This window comes from Mauremys reevesii, linkage group 13 (genome assembly GCF_016161935.1).
Source record: "Mauremys reevesii isolate NIE-2019 linkage group 13, ASM1616193v1, whole genome shotgun sequence".
In the NCBI taxonomy this organism is placed as follows: domain Eukaryota; kingdom Metazoa; phylum Chordata; order Testudines; family Geoemydidae; genus Mauremys; species Mauremys reevesii.
In genome coordinates, this window is record NC_052635.1 from 47,747,268 (window position 1) to 47,760,911 (window position 13,644).

Below are 13,644 nucleotides of genomic sequence, written 5' to 3' on the forward strand. Positions count from 1 at the left end.
ACCAAAGTCCTGAACTGGATCTGGATGGGGAATAGATTTTATACAGCAACTTGACAAGAGATAAATGCTGTGTTTGGATCTTAATCTTACCTGGTGACATGCCTTCGGGAAAGGCTAAGTGAGTGCTAACCAGAGCTGCGTAGAACATTCGTGGAGACCCTACTCGATAAGCAGCATGTCCTGGGTAATACTGAGGAGGGGGAGCTCTGGGGCGGTATGGCCCCGTTTGGTTTTGCTGAGGAAGCTGGAACAGTTGGGCTTTAGAAAGCAAGGGCCTGATTCTCTGAGCTGCTGAGCACCTTTCTTGCCCATTCTGTTCAGGGAGAGGCAAGGGATCTCCGGAGGCTTCCCTGTAGGATGGAGCCCCCAGTGGGGAAATGTCTCCGTGCAGGTGGCTTGACTACTGAAGGTCCAGTTCTGCACACAGCTCCCTGGCTCTGCGGAGAGACTGAATGGGTACTCCTGGGAGAAGTCCAATGTGTTCTTTGAAGGTATCCCTCCATGGAGAGGATCTTAGAGGGGTGCAGGGGAGCTCAGAGGACCAGATTCTGCCACTGTTACTGACATAGAGAAGATCCTTAGTCTGCACTGGCTCATGATGTGCCAGGGTGGCAGAGTGTGTGTGTTATGGGCCAGTGGAGGAGGATGAGGGACTGATAAGAACCACCCAACCAGAACTCAACCTGCGTATCTTTTCCCCAACAGGTTACCTGGTTCTGAAGGACCTAGGCATTAAAGTGGAGAAATACATCGCCTCTGAGATTTGTGAAGATTCCATTGCTGTGGGAACTGTCCGGCATGAAGGGAACATCACATACGTGCATGATGTCAGGAACATAACCAAGAGAAACGTGAGCATAACCAAGAGAAATGTGTTCCACGGAAGGGCTGGCGAACACACCTGCCACGCCCAGGGGGATTTACTTTATTTACTACTGAAAAGGAGAAGTGTGAGCTGAGTGTGCAGACCTGTGATACAGTTGTTGTTGTGCCCCCAGTGGCATGTACTTTAATGGGAGAGGACTGCTACCTGGTGCTCACTGACCCTGAATCCGATTGTCTGTCCTAGATTGAGGAATGGGGTCCTTTCGACTTGGTGATTGGTGGAAGCCCCTGTAACGATCTCTCTATTGTGAATCCTGCCAGAAAGGGTCTGTATGGTAAGACTGTTTGTTTATTTCTGGAGGGGCGTGGTGGCTAATGGGGAATGGAACATTTCACCTCTAACCCCCTGGTTCATATCCAGCTGGGTTTGGTGCTGGCCACAAGATTCTACCATCTGGTCTGGTGACTGTTTGATGGTTTCTGGGAAATGACTTGGTGTCTCATTCCAGTTCCTGGTGGACAGGAGTCTAAAACTACCACCACCATAAATGGCATTTAATATGTTCCCCAATTGGCACCTGCTTCAGGGAGGTCCAGGACTGAATGGACCGTGGAGACTGAGCTTGTCTAACCTCTGGAAGGGGTCCCACGGCTAGTTCAGGGTGGAGGCGCGTTCACAGCACTGTGTGAAGGGAGCTCTTGTTGTTCCTGCCTGTGCTGTTGCTGTTCCAGGAGATGGGAGTCTCTCTCTTCTCTTTGGGCTGCAGTAAGACATCACAGTCTTATACATTCCCTGTTGCAGAAGGCACTGGAAGGCTGTTCTTCGAGTTCTATCATCTCCTCAATTACGCCCGTCCCAAGGTGGGGGAGGAGCGCCCCTTCTTCTGGATGTTTGAGAATGTCGTGGCCATGAGAGTCAATGATAAAAGGGACATTTCTCGATTTTTGGAGGTAGGAGTCACTGGGGGCCATTCCCTGCATTCCTGCTCTGCAGACAAGGGCCTAGAATGGGCAGGCTCTTGCATCCTTCATGTGCTTTGTCATATAATATATCCTATAAATCAGCCTGAGGATGAAGCTGGGCTGTAAGAATATGTATGGGTGGTGGTTGTATAGGGACCTGAGGTTAAAAAGCTCAAACAAAACAACTGGGGAGGAAGGATGTTCCAGAGGATGATTCACAGAGCTGGGAATTGGCAGATATATGTTCTATTCCTGGCCCTGCTTCAGATTTCCTCTCTGACATTGGGCAAATGGCTTCCCCGCTCTGTACCTCAGTTTTCCCATCTGTAAAATGGGATTAATAGTTCTTAGCAACCTGGCAGGAGGATTGTGAGCGTCCGTTCATTAGTGTAAAGTGCTTTGATATTTCCAGCTAGAAGGTTTTAGGGAAGTACAAAGCGTTAACTCTAACAATAACAAAGACGGTGCTAGAGATGAGGCTGCAACTTCTGTGGCATCATTTGCAGCCTGTCTATTGCATGTTGTAAAAGTCTCTACCTAGGAGGATAATTCTGTCCCTGACCCAAAGTAATGAACAGTGAGAGACTCGAAGTTGATCAACATGTATCATTATTATTCATTTGTATTGCATTGGTGCCTAGGATTCCTAGTTCTGGATCAGGACCCCATTGCGCTGGGCACTGTAAGCACGCAGAACAAAAAGACATTTATGCTGGCTCCCTCTGAGAGGATCGACTGCGTTTTTAAAATTGCATGTAGTGGAGAATGCACTTCCCATGCTGGGCATTGGCGTCAGGGAGCTGGAGGATGCTGCTTCAGCCCTGGCCACTGCCGCACTGGACTTCAGGGAGCTGGAGGATGCAGCAGCAGCGCTTTGAAATTTAAGGTCCTATACAGTAGGCCTTGTTCATTGGCTGCCCAAGGAGCAGGGCAGTTCGCCAGCCGTCTCCATGCAGTGAGCTGATTTAGAACGCGGCTGGAGGTGGCTGCAGTTAGTGCTGGATGGTACGGTTTGTGCTGGCCACAGGTGCTTCTCTTTAATCTTTTCCCTTTTTCTATCTTGGAATGCAGTGTAACCCAGTTATGATCGACGCCATCAAGGTATCAGCCGCACACAGAGCGCGCTATTTCTGGGGCAACCTGCCTGGGATGAACAGGTAACTCTTCTGTTTGTGACGCTCTCCTGGTTCTTTCCTCCTCGGCACCATGTGCAGCTCCTGGGAGCCAATGAGACTCGCTAGCCTGCGACCCCACAGCCCTTTGCGGAGCTCAGTGATCTTCCTAACAATGCTGCTGATTCTGCGTTGCACTTACCGTTAGCAATTATGTGAATCTGGAAAAGTTGTAGCGTTTGGGCCTGATCCAAAGCCCGTTGAAGTCAATGGGACCCCTCCCTGGATAGCAGGGTGCACTGGCTCAGGCCCTTCAAGCAGTTTTCTGGAGCTATGGTAGGAATTTCAAACTCATTCTCCTCCGTCCTAATGGGTTGCTGCAGCAAACTCTTGGCCTGCTGATGGGACAGTGAGTAATCTGAATTCCCCTCTGCCACCGCACAGGGCACTTGGTTTCCCTTGCACTGTGCTGTGAGGCTGGGATCCCTGCTCGGTCAGCACTCTGGGTTTGATACGTTTAACAGACCTTGTGATAAATGTACCCAGTTCTCTTAAGCAAAACACTCCCCTGTTTCCATGAGCTGGAGATTCTCTTGCCTCTACAGATACCAGTTCAGTGTTTGCAATTGCACAGGCACAATGGCCTTTTCCGAAGGCCACTGACAGTCCAGTTCCCTATGGACCAAAACCCACCACTGTGAGTGGCACTGAGTGCCCTTCCCCATGCTGACAGCCTCAGCATAAGGGAACAAGGGTTTGGATGGGCTGTAGAGATCAAACGAATCGCTCCGTCCAGGAGATGGTCCAGCCAGGGCAGTAGTGAGGCCCGTTTGCAGGGCACCATGGGGGAAAGCTGGCATTGCTGCAGTCTAAACTGTAGCTTTCTGAGGATGAACAGAGGCTCCACTCTCCCTGAGCCTTCTGGCCAGCCCCTTGCACCACCACCACATTCACTGGGAAAAGTTAGAATAAAATGACATTGCAATTAAATCAAATGACGCAAATAGTGACCTGTTAACCAGAGATTCCTAGCAACGGCAGAGGGAATTTTCACACATCAAAATTCTCAGTAAGTAAATAGAGACAAAAAGAAACCAATGGAATCCCTCATGGATTTCTGAACTTTATATGCTGGATTGCACTTTAATTGCAGATATGTTTAGGAATTATAAATAGTTAAAGCTGCACCTGCTGGAAGTAGGCATTTGAACAGTGAAAGAGAAGCTCCATGGCTTCTGTTACACCTGCATTTTGAAAATCGTGGTTGCACTTTAATTTGTTTGTAACTGAGCATAGAGATTAAAGCATGAGGGCTCAGTGGTGTCCCACTAAGGTGGGTTTGGGGTCAAATTTTCAAAAGTGACTAAGTCCCGTTTTCAAAATCGATGGGCACTTAGGAGTCAAGTCCCATTGACTTTTAATGAGACGTGGAGTCCTAAGGGTCTTTTGAAAATGGGACTTCGGCACATTTGAAAATGTTACCCATGAAAACCTACTGAGGGCTTTGCAGAAACTGAGTTACCAGCCACATGTCCCAGTTTAGAGCATGTGCCTATGAACAATAGCTAATTAAATGAGGCCAACTGTACTAGCTGTTATTGCTATTTGATCTGCTTGTATTCATTTAAAATTGTCAGGTATCCAGGACAGCAGTAACAGGATAAAACCTACAGTCGTTGCTGTGTAGTTGTAGCCGTGTCGGTCCCAGGGTGTTAGAGAAACAAGGTGGGTGATGTAATATCTTTCATTGGACCTGCTTCTCAAAAGCTTGTCTCTCTCTCCTCCACAGAAGATGGTTCAATAAAAGATAAAGATCTTACCTGCCTCACCTTGTCTCTCTCATCACTTAGGCTATAATTTTTTAAAATGTTTCCTTCAGGCTATTGAGAAAGAGACTGTCAATGACGCACCATAATTTTATTGTTATGGATCATTCCCTGACCCTTTAATCATTTCTGATCACATCGTGATGTGTCTGATGGATAGGGGCAGCCACTGTAAGTTGCGTAACTATTGTACGTTGCCTGAAACAAGTGAACCCTGCAAAGAGACAGCACTAGCAGCCTGTAAAGGGGTGTGGTTGGTTTTGTAATATGGCTGACCCCAGCCAATGAAGTTGAACAAGGGCATGTGCAATGGCATTATAATGTGGTTGAAGAGGCAGGTCTGGTCTGGAGCTGGAGAGGGAGAGAGGCACTGGTCCTCTCTGGAAAGCTTGGTATGAGAGAGATCCACAGACAACCTAGGAGCTGCGTATTCAGACAGCTGGCAGCACACTGCAAGGAGAGGGGTAACAGCTCAATTCTGTAAGCCGTAGCTCCAGCGAAAGCAGCCTTTGGGCTGGGGTCCTGGGTGGTCCTACATTTGAAGGAAACAGCTTATTTGTTCTCTTGGAAGAAGCACTCAGTTGTTACCTTTACTTTAAAGAACTCGGCCGTTCAAATTGACTTGCTAGCTGGGCCCAGAGCTCCGTACTGTGTGGGATATTTGTAAGTAGATTATATGCTCTTGCATCATCTAATAAATAGGCATGTTCATTAAAGCCTCTTAAGTAGTCAAGAAATGTGAATCTGCGTTTGAGCATCAGGGGGCTTCATCACTGGACCACTTATTTTTCTGGTTATATTTCTCAAGCTGGTGGCCCTCACTGACCTTGTCTCACAACCTCCCTCCTCATCTGTGCCTGCCATTTTAAGGTGGGGAATGAAATGATATAAGAGGCCAGGGGTACCGTTGCTAGGTGTGGCACAGAAAGATTGTGCATAAATCCTAGTAATCCTAGTTGCCAGATTTGTTGTGCAGGTTATTCCCCTTCACACATGGATTTTCAACAATCGCACTGTCTTTAAAAAAAAAATAAAAAAAAAATCAATAGGCCAGTGGGTTTTTTCTTGGATTTTTTTAAAAGTCAAAAATATTTTTCCACTTCTTACAACTATAATTAAAGAACAAAACCAGAAGCCCCGGGCAGCCGTTAATGTCACGTTTCCCCCATGACCTCTCTTAGTTCTTCTCTCTTTTGGGAGGTTTCTGGATTCTGTTGCCTCTTGTGCATAAAACTTGCTTATGCTGAGCAGGGCTGCGTGGGGCTTTCACAAAGGCTGTTCACATGTATGAAATGATAATGGTGAGGCTTTATTTTCACCCACTTGACTTGCAGTCTGGGATTACATTTGATTTTCACCTTTTCTTTAAATGATGCCGCATTCCCTGCTACAGCAGAGGAAGCAATGAATTTTGCACAAAAGATAAGCTTGGTGGAGGACTAGAGAACAGAGTTAATTGTAGAGTTTAGAGTGTAATGAGCTTTGCCTGTTCTCAGGCCTCTGGTAGCTTCCAGGACTGATAGAGTTGAGCTTCAGGACTGCCTGGAGTACAGTAGGATAGCAAAGGTAAGACTTGCTGTTCAACCCTTTCCCTTTCCTTCCTTGGGGCAGGCTGGTATTTCTCAGCTTGCCATTAATACCACTTACTCGGGGCTCAGGCACCTCCTGGGGCTCCGTCGTGTAATACTGCATGCTATAATAAGGGATGTCCTGTCTGGTGGATGCTCTAGTTGATTTACTCTCGAGGATTCTCTGCTTTCTCCTGGACTTGAGGATATTCTCTCTCATTTCAACCCTAATGAGGGATTTCTCTGTGGTTCCAACCTCTCCCTCCCCCACACCTCCCTTACTTTCCCCTCTGTTCTGCGTTGTGGATCTGGTGAGACAGATGATGCTGGGCTTCTGTCTTGTTCACAGGGGCTTTCTGTTGAGGTATCGTCCACACACAAATGAAGCCCAAAGCCAAGTGTTTGGCTGTAACTGTGGGGACGTAACGTCATATGGCACAGGCCTGGTTAATGGGCACACACCCTGGCCTGCTACTTTCCCTTGTTTCCTACATGCCAACGCTGTTCCTACAGGAGCCACAGATTGCTGCTTTCCCTCTGGGTCTCTGTATAGATATTTTTAATTCTTGGGAGCTATGGATTTCAGTGCCCAGGTAAAGTAGCTCCATCCATTTCCATATACCCTTTTACAAATACCCTCTTCTGCGAGTGCAACCACTCTCTTAAGGGCTGACATGCCGGTGGTTGCAGAATCCGTTGCTGGCATCTGATGCATATTGGTGTAAATACTAAAAATGCTGGCATGCAAAATCCCTGCTCCTTCCTTTTATCATTCCCTGCCTAGATCAGCCCTGTTCTCAGTACGAGATCTTTGCAGGGTAGCCCACAGAACATCCATTTGATCCCTAAGACTAAACCCAGAAGTTCACGTCAACTCTTGTTGTTTTGTTCTTCAGTTGAGAAAAGTGCAAACCATAACGACTAAATCCAACTCCCTCAGGCAGGGGAAAAGCATGCAGCTCCCAGTGCTCATGAATGGGAAAGAAGACAATTTGTGGTGCACTGAGTTAGAAAGGTGAGCGTCACTACCATGGGGTGGCTCAGAGAGAGGTGGAGGGATGGGAGAGGGGAAAAAAAAAGGTGGGGATTAGGTAGAACCACACGCTCAGGGCATGTCTATAGGGAGAGTCAGTGCATGTCAGGCTGGGGTGTAAATCCACAGCGCTGCAGCCTGCCGTGAACTGACTGGCCATGTGGCGCTTGTTACTGTGAGCAAAAAGTACTGTGGAGTGCGTTGCCCTACTGCTGTTCAGATCAAAGCGGACAGTGGAACTTTTAGTGCACAGTAGCAGGGTCCATCTGGCCAAGCCCTTAAAGGCCTGTGCATCTGCCAGCTCTTCCCATGGGAGTCTGAGGGAGTTCACTGGCTCTTCAGGGTGAGACGCCAAGAGGGCGAGGCCGTGGTCCAGAAGCCCCCTGCCTTAAATTGGTTCCCGGAAAGGAAACACTTCTCCAGCATACACGGGAGGGAGGTATGACGTGTGCATGGGAGGTGGCCTTTTCTAACCTGGCAATTCCTCAGCAAGAAGCAGAATCTGTTGACCCTCCTTGGAAGGGGCCTAGGAGTTTACACTGCAGGCTCCTTGGCTTGTCACTAAGGGCTATGGCCCAACAAGGGGACTTCTCAATGGTTTGTAGACTCTGCAGCAAGCAAGAGCAAAAGGAAGCCTACAGTTTAATGACTGAAAGAGCTCCCGGCCCTGATCCCTGGACAGAGAGACCTTGGGTGTGTCGTCTGGTTCTTTTATTTCCCCCTTCCCTGGTTATGGTTTAAATAAAGCTGGCACCCCAGGAAAGGGTAATTTGTTAATCAGACCATCCAGGGTCTCTCTGTCAGCCGGGACAGCTGGGCTCTGCTGTGGGGGTGCTCCCAGTGGAATTAGTTCATGCATGTGTTGGCGGAACGTGCTTCTTCTTTAGTTTAGGGGGATTCCAAAGTTCAGTTCTTGTGGAAACTGGTTTTCATGTTGTACAGTGATTCTCCAGTACCTGACACATCTGTTTGAGCTCTTCAGGCAAGTGATTGGATATATTCACTTGCCTTGTGTTTCAGTGGACAGCAGTAATAATACTAATACTAGAAACCACCATTAAGAGAAATACATTACTGCACTTCAGTCAAGTGCGACAGTCACTGCATTTCACCTGACTGATGGCACATCAGGGCTTTTCAGTATGACAAGAGCCCAGTGCTGTGTTTCAGAGAAGAGAGATTATCTCTGCCTTTCAGTAATATAAGCGAACCAAGATCACAGAGTACTTTTCCCTCCATGAATCTAACAGTAGTGTGGATCACTAGATCTCAGCATCTGAATGGAAGCTGAAAAACCCCTTAAACCTGAGTTAGGTTTGTGAAAATCATGAGTATGAAAGAGTGAGAGAGCCATGTGGAAACATAAAAGCCCCATACCAGAATAATGTGACTAGACAAGCTTTCACAGATGGGTGCAGAAGTGATTTTTTCAGGATACAGATCTCTACAGGAAAGAAAAAATACATAGCATATATGGAACACTCAGCTTCAATGAGAGAAGGGCCAGGGTTTGGGGACCAGATTTGTAAAAGAGGGAGGGGGGCTTCTTTAATATGAGTGTCACATGTACCTACAATGGAACTGTGGGCACAAATCAGAGAGAGGCTTGAAGGCCCTCACCTTTACTTCCAGTGCAGACTGTGGGCAGACACTGTGCCCACGGAGTGGGAGTCTGGGCCTCATCCCTGTGGAAATGTGCCCCTTAGTGAGACAAAACAGTGACCAGTGCAAGAGACACCGTGTAGAAATAATGCCTTGAGGCTATGCAAGGGCACTCCATACCAACTGTGTGTCATACGGGTGGAGGGCGCTGTCTCCGTGACAACGCAGAAGTGGGCATAGGTGAGACATTGGCTTTGCTACTGCAAAGAGCCACAGGCCAAAACTCCTTCAATGCAGGAGCTGTATAGTGGGCGCGGGAATCCCTCCCCTGGAACACCCAGAGAACAAATGCACAAAGCCCAGTACCATGGGCAATGACTACAAGGACAAGACGTCATCCAAGGGTAACTGCTATTCTAAAAGCTCCTCGTCTCTTCCTTCCCCCTGCAGGATTTTTGGCTTCCCCCTTCACTACACGGACGTGTCCAACATGGGGCGTGGAGCTCGTCAGAAGCTACTTGGGAGATCGTGGAGTGTCCCGGTCATTCGGCACCTGTTTGCCCCGCTCAAGGATTATTTTGCCTGTGAATAACAGGGATTCCCTTGTCTCTTCTGGTAAAGACGCACTAGCTCAACTGCCTGTGTGGGAGAGGGAAGGAAGAGAACGGCCCACAAGCTCCATTACTTGGTAGGAAATGGTCCCCCGAGCCACACGCTTTGGGAAGGAAGTGTGCCCCTGCAGGGAGAGCGTAGGAAACTTTCTTTAACCAAAGAACCTGTTAGGGTGACTTTTTCAAAGGGACAGAAGACAACGCTCTTTAGAAAATACCGAACACAGAATCTAGCTTACCCCACCCAGGAGAGCAGAGTATGGTGGATGAGACCACTGTGTCTCACACAGAGCATTAACCATTCCATTTTACTGTACAATTGAAAAGTAGTGATTCAGAGGCTGGGTGGTGAAAGCCGCTGGTTGGCGTGCTGCAACCATACTTGAAATAGGTAGAAACACGGCTTTTGTGGAAAAAAACCAGCCTCTCAAAACAGTTGCTAAGAAATCAGAACTGTAGCCACGGGTATAAAGAACTCGGTCAGGTTACATACACTGAACAAACCAGCAGGATACAAGAACCAAATAGCTTTTTACTTGTTTTTATTTGTTAAAGTTTAATTTTGTTTTTAAACTTTTGTTGCTGCTTTAAGGCATTACATGAGAATGTGGAAATTCCTAGACGTGAATGTAGCTGAAACTGAACTGTGAGGTGATAGAATTACTGTTCTAGTTAGAGCTAAAGAAATGTTGTTGTTTGTGTTTGGCTGTAGTTTTACCAATATTCGCTCCTTCCTTTTTAAAACATTCTTCTAATTTTTACATTAAGAACAGCTGAACAGCTAGAAAGGTAAAACATTCATCAGTTTCTGGAGGGTTTGGGCCCCAAATCCAAAAGGAAAATGTTCTCTTAACGTTTTGCAAACGAATGTGCTGAAATGGGCAGGAAGGGGCAGCACTCATGTTCAATGCTGGTTTTTTTTTGTTTTGTTTTTTTTTTAAAACCTCAAAACTTTATTTTTATTAACAGTTTTATAAACCTGAACAGTGTTGCCAACATAGTGTTGCCCAATCCTGATCCCACTAAGTCACCAGGGGTGAAATCCTGGCCCCATTGAAGTCCATGGCAAGACTCCCGTTGACGTCAGTGCAGCCAAGATTTCACCCTAGGAATTTTGCCCTGGGCTTTGGCCTGATTCTTCTCCTGGGTTAGTCAGTGGTGCTTTCGCTGCTGACTACAGTGGGGCTGGAGCAGGCCTGTGTTAATGGAAAAGGGAATCCTCCTGCCATGGAGTAAACTCTCAACACCCCCCATCCTCCCCCGGGAGAGTCAGTTTTTATTATAAGGTCAATCAGACAGATTCCCACTGTTCTTATGTCATCTGCCATCCCTGCACATACAGCTAATGTCTGTTAAGAAGCATAGAGGGACATATTTTTACTCTGATCTTTGCCCGCCCACAGGCACAAAATGGTGTGCACATAGGTGGGACAGCTGGGCCTCCACCTGCACCAGTTGTGTGCATGGCCCCGGCCTTAGCAGGTGCAATCACCTACCCATTGTGAAGTGGATGATGCCCTTTGCTGAGTTGGGTTTGACCCGGGTTGTAAATCTGGCTTCAGGCTGAACAACCAAATATGGATCTAGTGCCACTGGAACCTTCCTGTCTATTCCACTGCCATGCTCTCAGAAAGGGACGTCCCAGTCAGGTCTGGCCATCATGATGGTGGGTAGGGCAGACCTGCTGCCCCAGCACCTTGCTGAGGGCCTCACCTTCTTTCCTGCCTTTACTGGAAAAAAACAAACATTTGAAATGTTGAAAGAAAGTCCCAAGACTGACTAGCACTCGCTGGACCCTGAATCGGATAAAGCCTGGACCCAAAGATTTCAGCTATCAAATACGGTAACCATGGGCCGGGCAAGCTAGTGTGTAGGGCTGTTCTGCGTATCGTACATATACCGTGATGAACAGTCTCTCTCACAGATCTACTAATGACACAGGATCCTTTGATAGGAAGTCAGACATTTTTCCCCACAGAGCTTCTCCTAAAAGTGGCACCTTCATGTCCGTATTGCCATGCTTTGAAACAATCTAGGACTCCAGCTCCTCTGTCTTCTCCTAGCTCTGGTCTTCACTCAAAACAGTGGCCCCAGTGAAGTGTAGCACTTTTTATGCTCATGCTCAATAGAACACGTGCTTCTAGGAGTGCTTTGCTGAATTGCATTAAGTGTTGCTATATCTGATTTGACTGAAAGCAAATGCCATTGTATCTAAGAAAAGGCTCAAGCAAGAGACAGACCAATGGACTCTGGATATTCGTTGGAAAGGCTTCCATTTCTAAATTAAGAGAAGCCTCTGTCTCCTATGGCAAAGTAAACATCGGCCTGGCCCCCAGACAATCTTGCAGGCATTGTGAAAAGCTAGGCAAACAGAAGTCTTTCTGCATTGTGCTCAGCAGCATTCCTAAAGGGCAGCCTCCACTTTAACAAGGATCCTTGAGAAATGAGAGCTTCCCTCTCTCTGCTCCTCCTTGATAGCAGGAGACCCCTGTGCATTTCCTTCCCATGTCCTAGAAGAGGGCATCATCCCCAGAGGATGAAGACTCTCATGTTTCCCACTCCTCTCATGGTGTAGCTTACCCTGTGTCGAGCTGTTTTTGCAGCTTGTTTCCCACCTCCAAGCGCAGCTGCAGCCTGCCTCCTCTCGATGCCCAGGTCGAGAGTCTGTTGGGAACTGACAGCAGGGGGAAGCAGGGCACAGCCATGGGAGACAGGTTTTCCCACGGAGGAGAGGAGAGACTGAGTAGCGCTCTCCTCTCGGTCCTACCCAGTTGCACTTGGAAACCCTGTCAGTTAGCTGTTCCCAGGGGACCTCCACTTGAGAATGCACTGATTGCCAAAACGCTGAAGAAAAACCAAGCAGCGCTCTCCTGTGTGCTACCTCCATTCTTCCTAAGCAACTCAGGGACAAGCCTCAGCCTATCATCTCCCTTTGTCATCTCACACCCATAAACTATACAGATGTGACTCAGGAGACACATGGGGCCAGATTTTCAAGTGATGTAGGTGTTCAAAATGCTCTTCTCACCTGAGCATGCAACTGACAAGTCTGCACACAGTAATGCACATGCAGCTGCCTAATTGGGTGCCTCTGTGTGCAAAGTTGGAGGAACTCCACATGCATTTGCATGCCTACCTCGGCTGAAACTCTTGAACTAAAAGCTAAACTCTGAACCCTAAACCTGTTCTGGACCTAGATTAGAACACTAATTCCTCATCCCAGCCCTGAGCTGGGAAAGCATTTTATAGTCCCTGAGCTTCAAGGGGGTGGACCGCAGAACCCCACAGAGAAGAACAGAGTTTTGCATGTTTGCTGGAGTCTGCCTACATGGAGCTCATGGCAGAACTGAGACTTTAGATTCAAATGAGATAAGAAGATTACAAAATCCCCATGTGAGTCCTCCAACTCAGCTTTATCTTTGAATTCTCTACCCCAGTTTTTATATCCTTCCCTTCCTCATCAAAAGAAAAATAAATACAATACAGAAGTTTTGGAAAGCAAACAAAGATTAGGAAAAGAGGAATAAGAGTTGTCTTGGCATTAAATTTACATGAAAAATTGTAATCTTCCACAAAATATTTTTTTCCCTGTTAAATCTGCCTTTTATTATGTGTTTATACAAATGTTTTCAGGAGAGAGCTGCATTTCAGGAATGCTATTTTAATGATTCTTAAAGGCCTTTTACTCTCATTGGTGCTATTTTTTTAGACTAAGGATTTTAATGTCAAAACTTTTGTGGGTGATCTTTTAAAATCACGACAAGCTTGTATTTTTGTTGTGTTGCAATAATTCATGTTTTCTGTAAAATTGGCCTAGTACCAAAGTATGAAAAATCAAAACTGTGCCTTGTCTAAACAGTTTACTCATTTTCTTATGGAAAAGAAGAAAGATCAATGCCCAGAGTTTACCTTAACATTTATCACAGTTTAATTAAAATCAGTATTTCTATATGACTGGACAATATTTTTTTTAACAGAAACAAGAGAAAGTAAAAAAAAACCAGTGGTGCTGGGAAATGGTGGTGATGAGAAATGTGCTTGAAATTAGTTAGCTGTCCACTTAGTATTCTCTTCATGTGAGTAGAAGCACTATTACCACACACA

General features: G+C 46.7%; 1 protein-coding gene across 7 annotated transcripts in view; it reads left to right on the plus strand.

Annotated features, from left to right (window-relative positions):
- DNMT3B (DNA methyltransferase 3 beta) overlaps nt 1-13,491 on the plus strand; it is a 47,402-nt gene extending 33,911 nt beyond the window's left edge. For 6 of the 7 annotated variants that reach the window (XM_039498215.1, XM_039498210.1, XM_039498211.1 and 3 more), the window contains 7 exons: nt 706-851; nt 1,070-1,160; nt 1,628-1,776; nt 2,860-2,945; nt 6,223-6,292; nt 7,191-7,309; nt 9,380-13,491. In XM_039498215.1, the coding sequence (XP_039354149.1) occupies nt 706-851; nt 1,070-1,160; nt 1,628-1,776; nt 2,860-2,945; nt 6,223-6,292; nt 7,191-7,309; nt 9,380-9,521 (803 nt within the window). In that variant the 3' untranslated portion in view covers nt 9,522-13,491. The remainder of the gene's footprint in view (nt 1-705; nt 852-1,069; nt 1,161-1,627; nt 1,777-2,859; nt 2,946-6,222; nt 6,293-7,190; nt 7,310-9,379) is intronic. The other variant, XM_039498216.1, reaches the window with a different exon arrangement.
- Nucleotides 13,492-13,644: the final 153 nt, after the last annotated feature.